This window comes from Botrytis cinerea, chromosome 11 (genome assembly GCF_000143535.2).
Source record: "Botrytis cinerea B05.10 chromosome 11, complete sequence".
Classification (NCBI taxonomy): domain Eukaryota; kingdom Fungi; phylum Ascomycota; class Leotiomycetes; order Helotiales; family Sclerotiniaceae; genus Botrytis; species Botrytis cinerea.
In genome coordinates, this window is record NC_037320.1 from 1,719,394 (window position 1) to 1,735,243 (window position 15,850).

The following is a 15,850-nucleotide window of genomic DNA, read 5'->3' on the forward strand; positions in this document are numbered from 1 at the left end:
CTCAAAGATGCGAATTGGGAAGGGTTTTCACGCTTTGATGGGGGATTCTGACGTAGGAAATTACTAGGAATGCTCTCAAACGGCATCGATGAATATGATTGGTGCGCATGTCGAACTTCCTTCGGTTCAACATAGCCTGAAGTGGGATTGCCCCTCCATGCTCCACTCAGCGACAGAGAACCTTCTACCAATGCCCCTCCTCATGCAGCGGATTATCTTTGGATTTCACGTATCGACAGGTTGAACTTCTTCATATGGAATAGAGATAACCCGGAGGTAAAGTATTTTGTGGAAACGCTATAGTTGTCGTCATCCGGTATCAAACAATCTTTATGCATGGCTGGACGGGTCAGGTAAAGGTATAAGTATTCACTCTGTCCTCGCAATCGATCGTTTTTCTTCTCCTATTCCTTCTATTTTATACTCAAAACATCTGAGAAACATATACACCGTAACAATGTCTGCAAACAACGTTACCTCGTAAGTTCTTCCACTTCGGCTCCTTGATAGGAATTCACGTCAAAAGCAGAAGTCTGCGCAGACTGGCGACTGTCACATCCCATTTCAACCCAATTCGTACCATAAGCTCACACACTATACCTCTATCCAGAAAGACCTTCACCCTCAACACCGGTGCTAAGATTCCAGCTATTGGTCTCGGCACATGGCAATCACCACCGGGTGAAGTCGAGAAGGCTGTAGAGATTGCTCTTCGCAAAGGTTATAGACACATTGACACAGCTGTAAGTCGATGAACATATCGTGGCATCAGATCGAATTCTGACAGATTATTAGCTTGCATACGGAAACGAATCAGAAGTTGGTCAAGGTATCAAAGCATCCGGTGTTCCAAGAGAAGAGATTTGGCTCACTACCAAACTCGACAACCCATGGCACAAGAGAGTTCAGGAAGGTATTGATTCTTCCTTGAAGTCTCTTGGTACCGATTATGTCGACTTATACCTCATGCATTGGCCATCATCGACCGACCCAGATGACTTGAAGAAGCACTACCCAGATTGGGACTTCATCAAGACATGGCACGAAATGCAAAAGCTCCCTGCCACTGGCAAAGTAAAGAACATTGGTGTATCGAACTTTGGTATTAAAAACTTGGAGAAGCTCCTCAGCGACCCAGGAACCACCGTATGTCCAAGCTCCATTGTTTGTCTATTATCCATTCTAATTATCATGTAGATTGTTCCAGCCGTTAACCAAATCGAGCTCCACCCAAACAACCCTTCCCCAAAGCTCGTCGCATACAACACATCAAAGGGTATCCACAGCACCGGCTACTCTTGTCTCGGTAGCACAAACTCGCCTCTGTACAAGGACCAAACCTTATTGTCCCTCGCAGAAGCAAAGGGCAAGACTCCACAACAAGTACTTCTTGCCTGGGGTATTCAAAAGGGATGGTCTGTCATTCCAAAATCCGTCAACAAGGAACGTGTTGAGAAGAACTACGAGCTTGATGGTTGGGAATTGACTAGTGAGGAAGTTGAGAAATTAGACAACCTGAAAGATAGATTCAAGGTCTGCGGAGATGCTTGGTTACCTATCAAGGTCTTCTTTGGCGATGATGAGTAAAGGATTTAATTGTTTATAATTTAGAGATACCATGAAGTAATAGAATATAGAGCTTCTCATGACCATTTTGTAGTTTGTATTCCAAACATGTCTTATAACAATTCGCCAGTGTTGCCAGTGATGCCTCTTGACTTTTGGCTGAATCATGTATATCGTGCCTTGAATCGATGTATTTGAAAAAAAAAAAAAATTTGGATGATTTATTATTGTGAAATAAACAAACAATAGTCTTCAACGAGAAGTAGGGGACAGTGTGATAAAGAAGCAAGTTGCATCATAGCCTCGGTAAAATAAATTCCATCCCCAAGCTCCTTCATCCACAATAGAACATCATCAACCCGAGTCTACACAATATGCATATCACGATAACATCATTATAGCCCTATTGTAGGGGCTTCGCAATCATCATGACTTGTCCATTCTGCAGCATAGCATCCAACTACCCACCATCCTCATCTCTCGCAAACCCAGACCTCACCACTCCATCCGCATTTGTAGTCCTCAGCACACCTCAGTGCATGGCATTTCTCGATATTATGCCGCTTTCTCCTGGACATCTACTAGTCACAACTCGTAATCACAATGAAAAATTATCGGACGTGAGTGAAGAAGAAGCGCGAGAGCTGGGTGAATGGCTCCCGAGACTATCTCGAGTGTTAGCTAAGGTCACCGGTGTGTGGGACTGGAATATTGTTCAAAACAACGGTGAGTTACCCCGGGATTCGTGTCTTGGAAGTTCCGGCACATATAAAGTTGTAGCTAGGTCTATTATGGATATCTGGTAGAACAATGGAATGGAGAAATTGTTGCTAATGATGGTGATAAATATAGGAGCGGCTGCAGCGCAAGTGGTACCGCATGTACATTTTCACATTATCCCGAGACCGGGGCTAACTCCCGAGTTACGCAATCGATCTTTTACGATGTTTGGGAGGGGGCAGAGAAGCGAGTTGGATGAGGATGAGGCCAAGGTTTTAGCGGCGCAATTGAGGGAGGAATTGGGGAGAGAGATGGAGGGGATTGGGAAGGGCAAACTATAGAAGGCGTTTATTGAATATACCAAGCACGCGTGCGAGATTGAGATAGGAAAGTGAGATATCCGTATCTGGGAGCTGTTTATTAATGTATGAGAGCAAAGGATCGATTGGGAGAGGAAGTAAATTGTACAATAAAGATGGGACGCACAGGAACGGTGTGCATATACTGGTTGGACATAATACAAAGGTTCTCATAGGCTATGCTGAAGTTTTGGAACATGCTTGGATCTCGGGTTATGATAAACACAATGCTTGGGGAGGGTGGCATGAATACGGCACCGAGTGCGTCGAAAGAGGAGCAACTAAGCAGCCACTAATCAAAAAGAACAAAGAGTGGCCCATGGTGCTTCACTCTGTCTCTCTTTTCCTTCCAACTATTCATCATCAAGGACAAGTGTTCGTCAACAATCGATGCATTTATGGTCTTTTGAAAGTTTCTTGGACTCGGAAACACTTGGCCCCTCTTGCTGTTTCCCAAATGACTTCTTTCTTGCACCTGCCATCGTTTTGCTGATATTTTCACCTGTCAAGCTTCCACCTTGTTTATCGTTGACTCGATTCGTTTCAGGGTCTTTGGACACAAACCTGGGCATTGACCTAAGAGACATTTGGCATTTCTCCGTCCTTGAACACGGAAGTTCTGAATTTCCTCAACTCATGATCTCGACACATACATCTCAGCGGTCAGCAAACCGTTCTCCGTCCGTACGATCCCTTGATATCTCAATTTCTGGTCATTCTAACCCACCAAATTTCTCTTGAACCTTGGATTGGATCTCAAAGCATCATTTGGCGGATTGAACGATGTGTATTTGAAGACAGTTTAGAAGGCGACACTGCTAATCTGCCCACATTCCAGCTATCTACTGTCGTATTTGTGGCAAAGGAGTCGAGGTTCATCATGTTTTAGAAGTTTCCAAGAACAAAAACATTGGCGGAAGCCAAGATCCTGTGTATGTTGTCGGCTTGAGTGTATTGTTGCAGAGGAGAATGCTTTGAGATGATTTTGGAAAGTCATCATGCCCAAGAGTCTTGGAACTGATTCCATTTCAGATATGGCCAAGTTCCAGGAATGTGGGGAATTGGAAATGGAAATCGAACACAAGTCAACAACAGACGACACTGTTAGATGGACAGTGAATGTCAGTCACTTCTTGCTTGATTATGATTATGAACACATCACAGATGTCATTTCAAGCCATTCTTCGACCGGGGGTTCTTATTATGCTCATCTGGGCAGTGTAGGTTGGTAATTTCGTTTGTCATTTCATTTCGAGAGGCATGGAGATATCTTGATATTAAGAAGTCGGTGCGCCATGTGGCGTCCACATACCGAATATTCACTCTGAGAACTCGTGCGAATGAAGATTTGGACTCGAGAGTCACAAATCCATTCTTTAGCAACATTCGTCAACGTCTTCATCAAGGCAGTGGCGAGTATCTAATCTAGGGCCCCAGGTTCCTCTGGTGACTTGCACTTTCCTATACCACATGATAAGATCCAGAAAAAGAAAGAGCAGCTCCCAACGTTATAATAATTACAATCACTCCGTACAACCATCAAGCTTCACGGACTGTAAGACATCCGCGTCGGAGTCAAGTAATACAAATCTCAGAATTCAATACGTCATTAACAGATGCAATCACCATTCGAATTACTCTCCAATTTCCCTATATTTCCCCTCAATCTCCCCCACACGAAAAAAGTGAATGGAAGGTCCGATTAAGGTTCCTGCCTCATTTTGTTTTAATCTCAAGTCTCGATTGGGCGATATAACCGAGTGATATCTTCAAGAGACGGAACACTGTTATCAAAATCCACGTGGAAATTCTGGGAATATAAACAAACGGTCAACCGCCTTCCCCTCCTTCTCTTCTTCCAAAAAACTTTACAATCTTTCAACCAGACCTTAGATCTCCTTTCTAAACCCACAGTCTTTACCAAGCTCTACCTCTAGTGCTTGATACCTAGATATTGTTTATTTCTTCTTCGTTTCTTTGGACGCACCATTCACATCTCACATCTTGTCGATTTACCAGAATCGCATACCTCGAGTTTTTTCAATATCGCCAAGATGCGTCTGCAATTTGCCTTGACTATGCTATTTGCCTTGATGGTAACAGCATCCCCAATCACTGAGCTTCTCAATCGCATCAAGCGCCAAATCATCCAAACCTACGATGTCACCGAAGTCATCTATAATTCCAATGGGAAGGCAGTTGCAACAACCATCCTTCATGTCACCACTACCGTCTACCCTTCCACCACATTGGCACCAGTCCCAACTGCGACTCCCACAGACTATGTTTCGACTGCGTTGTATCACCACAATATCCATCGCGCCAATCACTCCGTTCCTCTCCTGAAGTGGGACACAAAGCTTGTTGCATCCGCTCAAGTTCTTGCTGCAACATGCAAGTGGGGTCACAGCATGTGAGTACTTTTCTGGGTCACCTCTGTCTTACCAACACTAATTCTTCTTCAGGAACATTAATGGCGGTGGATATGGACAAAACATTGCTGCATACGGTTCCACCAATGCTAAGGCCCTTGGTGCTAACAAGGAGATGGCTGTCGCTGCTACAGACATGTGGTACAACGGAGAACAACCCACCTACCTTCCTTCTTACTATGGTAAGAACAACCCAGATCTGACCACCTTTGAACAGTGGGGTCATTTCTCTCAGATGGTTTGGCTTGGTACCAATTCTGTTGGTTGCGCAACCCAACTTTGTCAACCGATGGACATTTGGCCAAGTATGCCAGCTTGGTATACCGTCTGCAATTATTCTCCACCAGGTTTGTTCTTCATCTTACTCCTCACTATATATCTTCTCACTAATCTTTCTCCTTTAGGAAACATGGGTGGTCAATATGGTGTCAATGTCTTCCCGCCTCTTCGTCATCCCTCCGTCAACGTTGTTAATGCTTAAGCAATTGAGCAGCGATGATCTGCACCTTGAGACAATTCTCCGACTTTTCATAATCGGCAACTCAATGCAATCATTTCGCTATTCACGAGACCACGACAAACTTTTCTGTGTTTCACGAAGGAGCACTGTTTACGTGTTTACATGAATTTACGTCTCCATTTCCATTTCCATTTTCGCTTTTCGCACAAAAGCAATACCTTGCCTCGTCACCTTTTCGTCGACCTTTTCTGTCTCAAAGAGCTCTTTTCGCCTTTTTGTCTTTTCGTCGCGTCATTTGGCTCCGGCTCTGATCTATTTCTTCATCGCCTTTAGTGCAAAAGCTTCCAACAAAACAACATCTGGCATGTTTCGCTTGTTGCGTTCCATGTTTGGGTCTCTAGACGTCCAAGTCTCCGCCTATATTGTTGCCTACGGAATTCTCAAAATACTCGAAGACTTACATAGATTAGATAGATAGATTTGATCCGGTCATGATATCTTATCTTTCGTCTCTTTTTTTTCTTTCTTTGCTCGTTGCAATTGGCATATACATCATATTGGGGGCTTGTTTCGTTAGGATTTCGTTTTTGCAGGTACCTTCTTTTCAAGGGTTGAGAGAGGGATGATAGGATAGGATAGGATGCGTTAGGTCCACTGGATGGATGGTTTTATGGATGGAGTTTATGCTTGCTATTTGGGGGGATGCGCAAAAGTTCTATGGATGGGAAATGGGCTCCGCTGAAGCTATTTTTCTAATAGTTAATTGATTGGGCTTGCTTGCTTTCATACTTTTATTTGACTTAAGATACTACTTGTGACATGACGTAACTCAATACTCTATTTTTGCGGTTGTCGTGGTGTAGTGTAGTGTAGTGTAGATATTTGGATCTATACTACATCCATCAAAGCAAAACCATCACTCTTTCCACTACGTGTCACCCACGCTAGCTCGAGGCTAGGTACCTACCTAAGCAATCCCAACCCATCATCTCCAACACCCTTATTAGCGAACACACCTCGTACATATGGTATCCACCCAGCAAGTAGATCTCCACCCCTAATCTCAACCCGTTACTCCAACCCTGTGTTAAACCACTTGTACCTATCTTGTGATGACTTGTGTCGATATCAAAATCCGACAAAGGACATGTCGAATGTCGAATGCGGAAAAAGATAGACTAATGCACCGCACCGCTATCTTCCCTTTCCCATCGTTTGGGAGAAAGAATGTGATGAGATGTGATGAGATGAGATGAGCATGATCGACCTTTGATCTTCGGTGTTTTTGATTCGGATTCTGATGGATTGATGGGAATACAGGAATGAATATAAGCTTAATCAATCAATGCGCTACCGAACGTATGATAGCTAGATGCCACGACATATATGGAGAACACATGTTTTGTGTTCTCATACTATTTCTCTGCGGATCGGACTCGCGTCGTGTCGTGTCGTGTCGTGTTTGTATTTGGTGGGAGGTAGGTAGGTATGTTGGTAGGTGGTTAGGCGGTGGAGATACAATCTTGTGTCGAGACGAGAGAAGTAGGTTGTGTGATGGAAAATCGATGGGTTGTTTATGTACATTGTATTTATATAATATAATATAATACATAAATCTGTTAGGAAATAATAGGGGAAAGAAAAAAAATAGGGCTAATTTGATAAAGTGATAGATGTAATAATATGGGCTAAAAGCAAATACTCCCTTCGAAATACGAGCAAGCGGAAGAAATCACATATCATGATACATTATCTTTTCAGATGGGAGCAGAATCACAGATACAGACGGTATGGTAGGTAGTACTCGAACACCCAGGTAGGTAGGTAGGTACCCAGATACCCTTCCCTCGTTGATGAATGAATGAATGAATGAATGAATGAAAGAAACGCAAGCCCAAGCTCGGATTCGAATTCGAATTCGAATTCAGATACGTCGATGAGGGGATACGGATTTGTGTATGTGTATGTAGGACGTTGAGTAACCTACCTACCTGCCTACCAACCCACCCATCTAGATCTTCGTAATCAAGATCGTTCTTTATGATGAGATTTATTAGGAGAGAGGGAGGGCGGGCAGGGTGAAGGAGGAATACAGTTCCTTCCTTCCACTTTTCTCCCATCCTTTTTCTCTCTTTCTCTCTTTCTCTCCTTTCCTCTGTTTGTGTTTTAGTTAAGTGTTAGTTTACTTCCTATCTACCTACTTACTGACATCCTTTCTTTCTTTCTTTCTTTCTTTCCTCCTCAAATACCCACAGTCCAACATACTCACGATCCCATCACCCATCACCCATCGCCTCCTCATTTTCTATCTTCACCTCATTTCCCCAACTCGCCAATTCCACACCAATATCGAATTTTCAATTCCACAACAGTGCCATTGATATATCACTCAACCACTCACTCACTCACTCACCAAGCAACCACCACCAATCTACCACCAATTCACCACCAATCCGCCACATCTATCCGATATAAACGCCCTTTCAATAGAATCGCAAAGCCGCCAATGGTACTGCAGCACCGCAGCATATAGTGTAGTGCGGTAACCTTATGGCGAGTGCGTATGCTAGTGCGTGCGAGAAGTAATAAAAGGGTGGTCATTTGATCTGATGATTGGGGGCTGAATTTTTAGGCCTTTGATCAATATTGATATCAATATGCAGTTCCACGCAGGAGTCATTAATGAACGCAGAGGGACTTTGAAGAGGCGGATTCAGAGAGAGTGTGTATTTTTCCTCTGGATTTCCACGACTTGATTTAAGATCTCACTTCAAACCGCACACATCTCAACCCGAGGAAAACACACAATAACCAGCTTGGAAGAGAAGATTTTGCGTTTATTCGAGAATCCTAGTGATTCAGGTCCTATGTGTTCGTTCTAAGGTGACAGAGCGAAGATTTTCTGGTATCATGTACTCCAAATCTCTAAAAAATCACTTTTCCTCCACCCTTCCCATCTAACCATCCACTATCGCCCATAAACATTCATTTCACCTCATATTTCCTCATCTAGAAAGAACGCCCTTAACAACTCCCCGAACAGTCTTCCTACCTTCAATAGCAATCTCTCCAATACCGCTCTCATCCCCACTACCCTGCGCAAGCCAACGCTTCAACAAATCATTGCTTTCCTTGGGTTTAACATCATTTCCTCTTGTGCCAACAGTAATATGTGCTACTTCGTTAGTGCATTCCCATCCATCATCGACAATTCTAGCTACGATTGCCATGATACGATCATCCCATACGATCTACCTCTGTTAGTTTTCACCTCAAGAATTATGGAGAAAAAAAAGATAGAACTTACTCTCTCCAGCATAACTTGACAATCACCAAATCCAGTTTCGGAACTCCATGGATCTTTAGCAACCTGATTCGCGTGTAAATCACTGTATTTTTGCCATAACTCAGGGAATTGTTTGGAGTTAGCTCGGTGGATAAGAGTGACGTGAAACTCTGGTTGAACTCGACGCATTCCCTCTAGGGATCTGTAAAATTTTGCTTTATTTGAAGATACACGACCGAAAGCATCGTCAAGCGTCTCCTTAATGTCGCTTCGAGTGAGGTTGATGGAGACATATTCTAATGGTTTCCTCTTCTTTGCGATCTGTGGTTGCTGTAATTAATTTGAGGTCAGTGTTATTCGGTACGTGTACGCTTTCGGGTTTGAGCATTTCCATCATCATCATCATCACGTACATTTCTGTTCTCTTTCTGCTGATTCTTATTGTGACTATTAGCTGGTCCACGACCAACTTCATGTCTGAGATCTGGTTTGTAATCGCTCAATCCAAACCGAATTGCATCATCAAGATCCTCACTCGTGGGTAACTCGTTAAAAAGCTTCGGAAATTGTGCAGAAAGCTGTCCAACAACAGTCTCAAGATTTTCTCGTGAGTCCTTAGTAGGATCCAGTTCGATAGCAAAGTCGAATCCATCATCTGGCGGTGCAAATATATTTACTGGCTCAAAACGTTGAATGAAACTTTCCATGATACCAACGACTTTCTTTGTATCTGATGCTGCTTGAAGAGTCTGATGATTGTCGCCACGGTTGATTACTCGATCTTGAGTAACTTGACGAACTTTCTCGATGCTTGCCCTGTTGTGAACAAAATTCAAGACGACAAGTCGAACATGTGGGTGCGTAAGATGGACATCATCAATCAGTTGCTTTCGTTCATGTCTTCCGGCGTTATTTCGATCGGCAAATACAACAGGCTTTTCTTCGAGCTGTGTCAAAATTTCCTTGGTAAATCGAGGTGGACGACCCTTGCCCGTAATGTTGTCGTTCTGAACATGGCCCCAATCAAATAGATGGCTGAGTGCGAGCGCGATAGTTGTCTTTCCACAACCAATTGTGGCAACTGGACATAGAATAACATTATTATGTACTTCATCTGGTGATCCTCCAAGTTGAGAATATTCTTGACGAATAATATCCGAACCTTTGAGATTGATTTCCTTCAGGAAATCATCTCTCAACTTGATAATACCATGATTGTGTGCATACTCTTTTCCCAGCTTAGGATCCTCGGCAAGGCGTTTTCGTGCAAACAGAAGGTATTCTTCTGTAATCTTGACATGCTTTCTGAATCGAGCTGGTTTTCCGGAAATCAAGGCCTTTGTGCATTCACGCCATTGTCTATACATGAGATATGGCTCTTCGAATTTGTACTTGAAGAACCAATCTGTATATGACTCATTCGATCTAGTACGAGCCTTACAGCGAATGACAAACCCTTCAATATCACGTCCTTGATAAGATCCAGTTTCAGCTACTTCGTCAAGGAAAGCTTTGGCGACTTGAATATCGTCCATTACCAGGAAGTCGGTCTTCTTGAATCCCCATTCGGCTGCAAAAGCTTGAACTTGTTCTCCAGGGTATGTCATAAACTCTGGTAAGTTGATATTGATACCGTGAAGATAAAGCCCTGCATCATCTTTATTGTAAGCTAAAATGTGCTCCTCGAAATCATCATCGCAAAGCTCGGCGACTGCAGTGGCATTTCTCTTTCTTAGTTCTCTGGCGAGATCCTCTCGAGTTCTTCCAATGGCCTGGAGTTGTTTGTCGACCCATCTGTCAGCAGCTTTTGCGTGGCTCATTTCTGGGTTGTTTCCTTGGCCAGTAGAATGCTTGCTACAAACCAATAGAGTGCCATCGTGAAGACCGCTGATAAAAACGATGCACCCATTTTCTTTGAGACTCAATTCATAGGGACCCTTGGTGTTGGCTTCAATTTGGTCCCATTTCGTAGAACTAACCTCTTCCGTGTTGAAGAATTTATCATAGCCACGAATGGCGATCTGTGGCTGACCCTTTTCATTTTTGCTGGTGAAAAGACCTCGTGCGTATGTAGGTAAATCAGGACGCTTGTAGTCCCAATCCTGAAAACGCCAAGATTCGACTACAATTTTTGCTGGAGATCCATCGACATGGAAAGGAGTTTTCTTGCAACTAAAACCCCGTTTCTTTCCTTTGCCGGTGCTATCGTTGAGATTTTGAAGGAGTGTTTGAACTTCTTCTACGTCTTGGGACTGGTAAGGAACCTTTTTGTGTTCAGCCATGGCGACGGAATATTTTGGTAGGTGTGTTAGAGCGGAATGGTTTGAAAGTTTGGAAAACTTTGATGTAGTAGTAAATGGGGAAGTTGAACAAGCTTTGTGTATAGTTGAAAGGAATCTGGTATATAAAAGTTTGCGGGCCAATAGCATACAAAAGAGAGACTCTTGACTTTTGGGTGAGATTTGCTTGCCTTTTATCAACACCAAGCAAGCAACCGTGATATCCTCTTTGATCCTTTCTTATCCGCCAAAGAGTCACACCGTGAAATGGATAGATACCAGGGCCGTGGTTGCAAGAAACTCGAGATATCAAAATCTTGAGGAAAGTGGTAGGCAGAGTGCAAGGCAGGGCAAGACAGGTGCTGTACCTACCGAAAGTAGTATTTTGCTCAATGTGCTTAGCTCAATGCCCAAAGAAGAAAAAGGTCAGGTCAGGCGAATGAATCCCTTGACAATTGCCAGATGAGGTAGGGCTGAGCAATAAAAATGCTGACTGGTATGAGCGCTTAGTGGGGGTTCTTGCGTTCGGTCGTCGGAATGTGCGGCCGCTGCACTATAGAAAATCCTCGGAGGCCCTCCTGCCTTATTAGCCACAAATGGAATAATTTTTGGTCGAGAAGCATTGTATCCCTAGTCTATGGAAATTTGCACTTTGCGGCGAAGACAATACCACGCAGCATTGACTCACACTCGACCACACGATGGCTCCAGTTCAACCCAACCCTTTCCTCTTAGCCGCCGACAATTCTCCAGATCTCCTACCCCTCCTTCGATCGAACCCCGCCTTAGCTTCTGCTCAGGATGAACACGGATATTCTTTGATGCACGCTGCTGCCTCTTACAGTCACTTGGACCTTCTGCGAGCGCTTGTCACGGAGTTTAATGTCAACGTCGATTTGAAAGATGAGGATGGGGAGACAGCATTATTTGTGGTTGAAACATTGGATTGCGCAAAGCTATTGGTTGAGGAATTGCATGCCAATTTTACAATCAGGAGTGCTGAGGATGGGTGTAATGCGAGGGAAAGAATCGAGGCAGAAGGTGACTATCCAGAAGTCGCGGTATATCTCCGAATCAAGGAACTTGAAGCCGGGGGAGGCCTTCCAGCATCAAATGGTACAGATGCTATAGTGGCCCACCCACCACTAGTACCCGAAGGACTGTCGGTCAACATTGGTACCATGAATCCAGAAGAGGATGTGGGAGAGGTCATTGATCCCGAGTTCAAGAGACGCATTGATGAACTGGCTGCTCGAGATGATTTCCAAACACCTGCGGGACAAGAGGAATTACGAAAGCTCATTACAGAGGCAATTACAGGCGAAGTAGGAGAAGGACGAGAAGTTCGTCAACGAACAGAATGATTTTGCATCTATTCTACCTCCCATAAAACATAATCGTTGGGGACATCAGGCAACTTCAATATCGTACAGTTCTTGCTCTCGCCATTCCAGCTATCACTAAACCCGCCAACATAATACGAAAACCAAGAATTCCTCGGCGCTGCGAGTAGAATTTGGATAAAAGTAGTATGTGCCCACGTAGGGGGAATAAATCCAGTCCATGTGACTTTCACCAGCTCCTCAGTTTCATCTGAACCTATCGGGAGGTCGTAACGGGACAGAAAGGGATCGACCTTGTCTGTTGAATTGACTCGTGGACTTTCTAGCGAAATTAATGAAAGCCACTCATGAATTTCGACGGCGAATTCGCGAAAGTCCTCGTCATAGTTTCTATTGTTCTCTACTGGAGGTTTAAATTCAGGTCTCTTGACGTGAAAGTCACTCGATACTTTTGGAATGCATGCTATCTTAACTGGATGATGTGGAGATAATGGGTCAGATGGTAATACTGGCGAAGAGGTTAGTATTGCAGCAAGAGGTGTATATGGATTCCCACCTGTAGCTCCTAGGTCACAGAAAAGCCACGTCACAGGAGTAGTCAATACATTCTTGAATGCATATTCAATCCTTCGAAACCCCTTCTTGCCATGTAACATTGATGGTAATCGTAGATTTATCTCAACGACTATGAATTGATTAGTAAATCCACTTCTCAAGCAAAGACAGCACATACTCCATCGAGGTCGATGTTCTCGTTTCCCCTTAATTCCCTCTGGTTTGCCTACCAATCCCGATCTTTCATAAGTTTCCTTGTCCAAATGTAAGGTTAAAATTCCTACGACAACGTCAGTAGGTTCTGCGTATCAGAACGTCCAAAATCTGAGATATTACCCTCACTCAAGGAAAACACATTATCAACCCCCATCATCCCCTTAGAAAGCATCATAACATTTCCTAGAACCCCGTAAGCAAAAAGTAACCACCAAACCCCCTCACGTGCCTCACCTTTTTTAATATACTCCGTAAAAAACTCCCCCTCCAGTAGTGCACTCAGTGGATGCACCACTCGACTGTAAACCGGGCCATTCTCTCCCAAAATTCCATCCATCTTGTTCTTCATAATCTCATACAATTCCTTGGGTAATATCATCTCAACCTTGTTGATAAATTTATGACCCAAGATGTTCACAAATGGTTTCCGTTTTACGGGAGGCTGCTTGGGATCGAGATGACCCATGGTGCCATGCGTGACGTAGCATTTCTGCTCGTGTTTGGTATCTTTTGGAAAGCCTAACATTTTTCGATGTGTGTGAAAGCTTGGTTGGGAAGAGATGGATGGATTAGACGCACTTTTGAGGATTTATTTTGATAGAGCGATTTTGGGTTTAGCGTAGATGGATGGCATGGGCTCGAATGCGCTAATTTTAACCCTTTAACCCTTGTAAGGATTTTTGGAGGGGTATTTTTTTCACAGGAGTCATGATGAAAAATATTGTGGATGTGATATTGAAAATTACATAAAGGCATTGTTTTTCATAGCTACGCAAAGGAGTCGTCTTGTGAGCTGATTCTAATCCAAGGCTGGATCAGACACTTTTGTCTACAACTCTCAAAAGACTAACTGTATCTCCAATTCACGAGACTCCGAAATTTTGACGCCGATTTACTTGTTCGCGCTTCCCTAAGACTTTCCACACCAGTGTCGTGGTTTGCAGGAGCGAGACGAGGAGAGATTCTACTCGAATACCTGGAACTGTAGGAGGATCAAACAACATCGCAAGATCAAAATGAAGTGTTTAATAAGATTCACCCAAACGCACGAGACGTTTCGTCTTGCCGAGATCCAGGCTTTAGCAGAACTCGAGAATATTCCTTTACAGGTTGAACACTATGTTTCGAATGTAAGTGAAATCTATGGTTCAAATCTCATCATTGCCGTCAATTCTAAGTGATTGATAGTCGCCATTTTGTTTCGTAGACGTCCCGTCTGCAGAAGCCGCTGCACGATTGGTAAAGAGAAGCATTCTCTCGAAAGCCATCTACGAAGTTTGGGGCACGGGTTCTACGTATGATATTCTTCATGATGATGTAAAGAATTCTACAAAAGAATTATGGCCGCTTTACAAGACCTGCTCTTTCAAATTTACAGTGGATTGTTTTCAAAATACAAGATCTACCACCGAGCAACGAGCACTCATCAATGATTTCCGATATTTGGAGTTCGAGGGCCCTATCAAAATGAAAGGAGCAGATGAAGAGTTTTGTATCTTGGAAGAGTGGCAACTTGACGCTGCTGCCAATGCTATCGATACCCCTTCTCAAGTAACCTTTGGTCGATTCCTCGGGGCTAGCGAAAGAGATATTGTAGGAAAATATGATCTCAAAAAGAGGAAGTATATCAGTACCACTTCTATGGATTCCGAACTCGCATTAGTCACTGCCAACGTCACGTTAGCAGCCCCCGGAAAACTATTCTATGACCCATTTGTCGGGACGGGTAGTTTCCCCGTTGCATGTGCACATTTCGGCGCTCTTGCTTTTGGAAGCGATATTGACGGGCGAAGTATCCGAGGAAAGGAAACGCGAAATTTACATTCGAATTTTGTGCAATATGGTCTCACGAATCAATTCGGAGACACGTTTGTGGCCGATCTCACAAATACACCATTGAGATGCGCGAGATTGTTCGATGGGATATTATGTGATCCGCCCTATGGTGTAAGAGAAGGGTTAAAAGTCCTTGGGAATAGGGATCCGACGAAACCTAAAGTACCTATTATGTTAGAAGGCGAAACACAACCTCATCATTTGTATGAATTCCTCTCTCCATGATAATTCTCCAGGAACGATACTAATCAAAATTACAGACAAGACGCCTACATCCCTCCCAAGAAACCATATTCCTTCCTAGCCATGCTCGACGATATTCTTGATTTTGCAGCCGTCTCTCTTGTAGATAATGGACGTCTATCCTTCTGGATGCCAACTGCCAATGACGAGGACCAAGAAATTAAAATCCCGACACATCCTTGTTTACAGATTACAAGTGTTTGCACACAAGCTTTTAATAGATGTAAGTATTTCTTATGCTAGTAGTGAATAGCCGATTACTAATACGGAGATAGGGTCAAGAAGACTTATTACATATAAGAGGATACCAGATTCCATGGTGGATCCGGAACAAATCCGTGAGAGGACAGCTAATGGGACGGGTGTTACTGCTGATGAGTTGAATCCGTTTAGAAAGGGATATTTCCAAGGATTCAAATCTGCGTTTAGGGATACACCGAAATAAAGAATAAAAAGAGAAACGGATTATGTGTTCATTGAGATCCCTTTCGTGTGCAGCTTCTGAGTCCTCAAGTCTCTTGTGAATCTTTGGATGCATGGTCGTGGTTCGAGAAT

The 15,850-nt window shown here is 43.5% G+C and overlaps 7 protein-coding genes across 7 annotated transcripts; 5 read left to right on the forward strand and 2 right to left on the reverse strand.

Annotated features, from left to right (window-relative positions):
• The first annotated feature begins 221 nt into the window (after positions 1 to 221).
• On the forward strand, positions 222 to 1,646 carry BCIN_11g04710 (hypothetical protein). The gene is made up of 4 exons (XM_001558402.2): positions 222 to 480; positions 611 to 743; positions 796 to 1,146; positions 1,198 to 1,646. Exons 1-4 carry the CDS (start codon positions 458 to 460, stop codon positions 1,585 to 1,587), a joined length of 897 nt encoding a protein of 298 aa, XP_001558452.1. The 5' UTR covers positions 222 to 457; the 3' UTR covers positions 1,588 to 1,646.
• A 281-nt stretch (positions 1,647 to 1,927) lies between these two features.
• BCIN_11g04720 (hypothetical protein) lies at positions 1,928 to 2,952 on the forward strand. The gene is made up of 2 exons (XM_024696030.1): positions 1,928 to 2,292; positions 2,419 to 2,952. Exons 1-2 carry the CDS (start codon positions 1,995 to 1,997, stop codon positions 2,625 to 2,627), a joined length of 507 nt encoding a protein of 168 aa, XP_024551833.1. The 5' UTR covers positions 1,928 to 1,994; the 3' UTR covers positions 2,628 to 2,952.
• A 1,393-nt stretch (positions 2,953 to 4,345) lies between these two features.
• BCIN_11g04730 (hypothetical protein) lies at positions 4,346 to 6,323 on the forward strand. Its single transcript, XM_024696031.1, has 3 exons — positions 4,346 to 5,058; positions 5,111 to 5,424; positions 5,482 to 6,323. The coding sequence occupies exons 1-3, from the start codon at positions 4,700 to 4,702 to the stop codon at positions 5,556 to 5,558; spliced, it is 750 nt and encodes a 249-aa protein (XP_024551834.1). The 5' UTR covers positions 4,346 to 4,699; the 3' UTR covers positions 5,559 to 6,323.
• A 2,031-nt stretch (positions 6,324 to 8,354) lies between these two features.
• Positions 8,355 to 11,505, reverse strand: Bctrl1. The gene is made up of 3 exons (XM_001558398.2): positions 9,237 to 11,505; positions 8,845 to 9,153; positions 8,355 to 8,788 (listed from the first exon to the last, which is right to left on the reverse strand). The coding sequence occupies exons 1-3, from the start codon at positions 11,250 to 11,252 to the stop codon at positions 8,543 to 8,545; spliced, it is 2,571 nt and encodes an 856-aa protein (XP_001558448.2). The 5' UTR covers positions 11,253 to 11,505; the 3' UTR covers positions 8,355 to 8,542.
• Positions 11,506 to 11,671: 166 nt separating this feature from the next.
• On the forward strand, positions 11,672 to 12,466 carry BCIN_11g04750 (hypothetical protein; the record flags this gene model as incomplete). Its single annotated transcript, XM_001558397.2, has 1 exon — positions 11,672 to 12,466. The coding sequence occupies exon 1, from the start codon at positions 11,804 to 11,806 to the stop codon at positions 12,464 to 12,466; it is 663 nt and encodes a 220-aa protein (XP_001558447.1). The 5' UTR covers positions 11,672 to 11,803.
• Positions 12,467 to 12,474: 8 nt separating this feature from the next.
• On the reverse strand, positions 12,475 to 13,747 carry BCIN_11g04760 (hypothetical protein; the record flags this gene model as incomplete). The annotated part of the gene is made up of 5 exons (XM_024696032.1): positions 13,451 to 13,747; positions 13,337 to 13,399; positions 13,179 to 13,280; positions 13,002 to 13,130; positions 12,475 to 12,953 (listed from the first exon to the last, which is right to left on the reverse strand). Exons 1-5 carry the CDS (start codon positions 13,740 to 13,742, stop codon positions 12,475 to 12,477), a joined length of 1,065 nt encoding a protein of 354 aa, XP_024551835.1. The 5' UTR covers positions 13,743 to 13,747.
• A 182-nt stretch (positions 13,748 to 13,929) lies between these two features.
• Bctrm11 lies at positions 13,930 to 15,771 on the forward strand. The gene is made up of 4 exons (XM_001558395.2): positions 13,930 to 14,346; positions 14,405 to 15,255; positions 15,313 to 15,518; positions 15,571 to 15,771. Exons 1-4 carry the CDS (start codon positions 14,233 to 14,235, stop codon positions 15,738 to 15,740), a joined length of 1,341 nt encoding a protein of 446 aa, XP_001558445.1. The 5' UTR covers positions 13,930 to 14,232; the 3' UTR covers positions 15,741 to 15,771.
• The last annotated feature ends 79 nt before the right edge of the window (positions 15,772 to 15,850 follow it).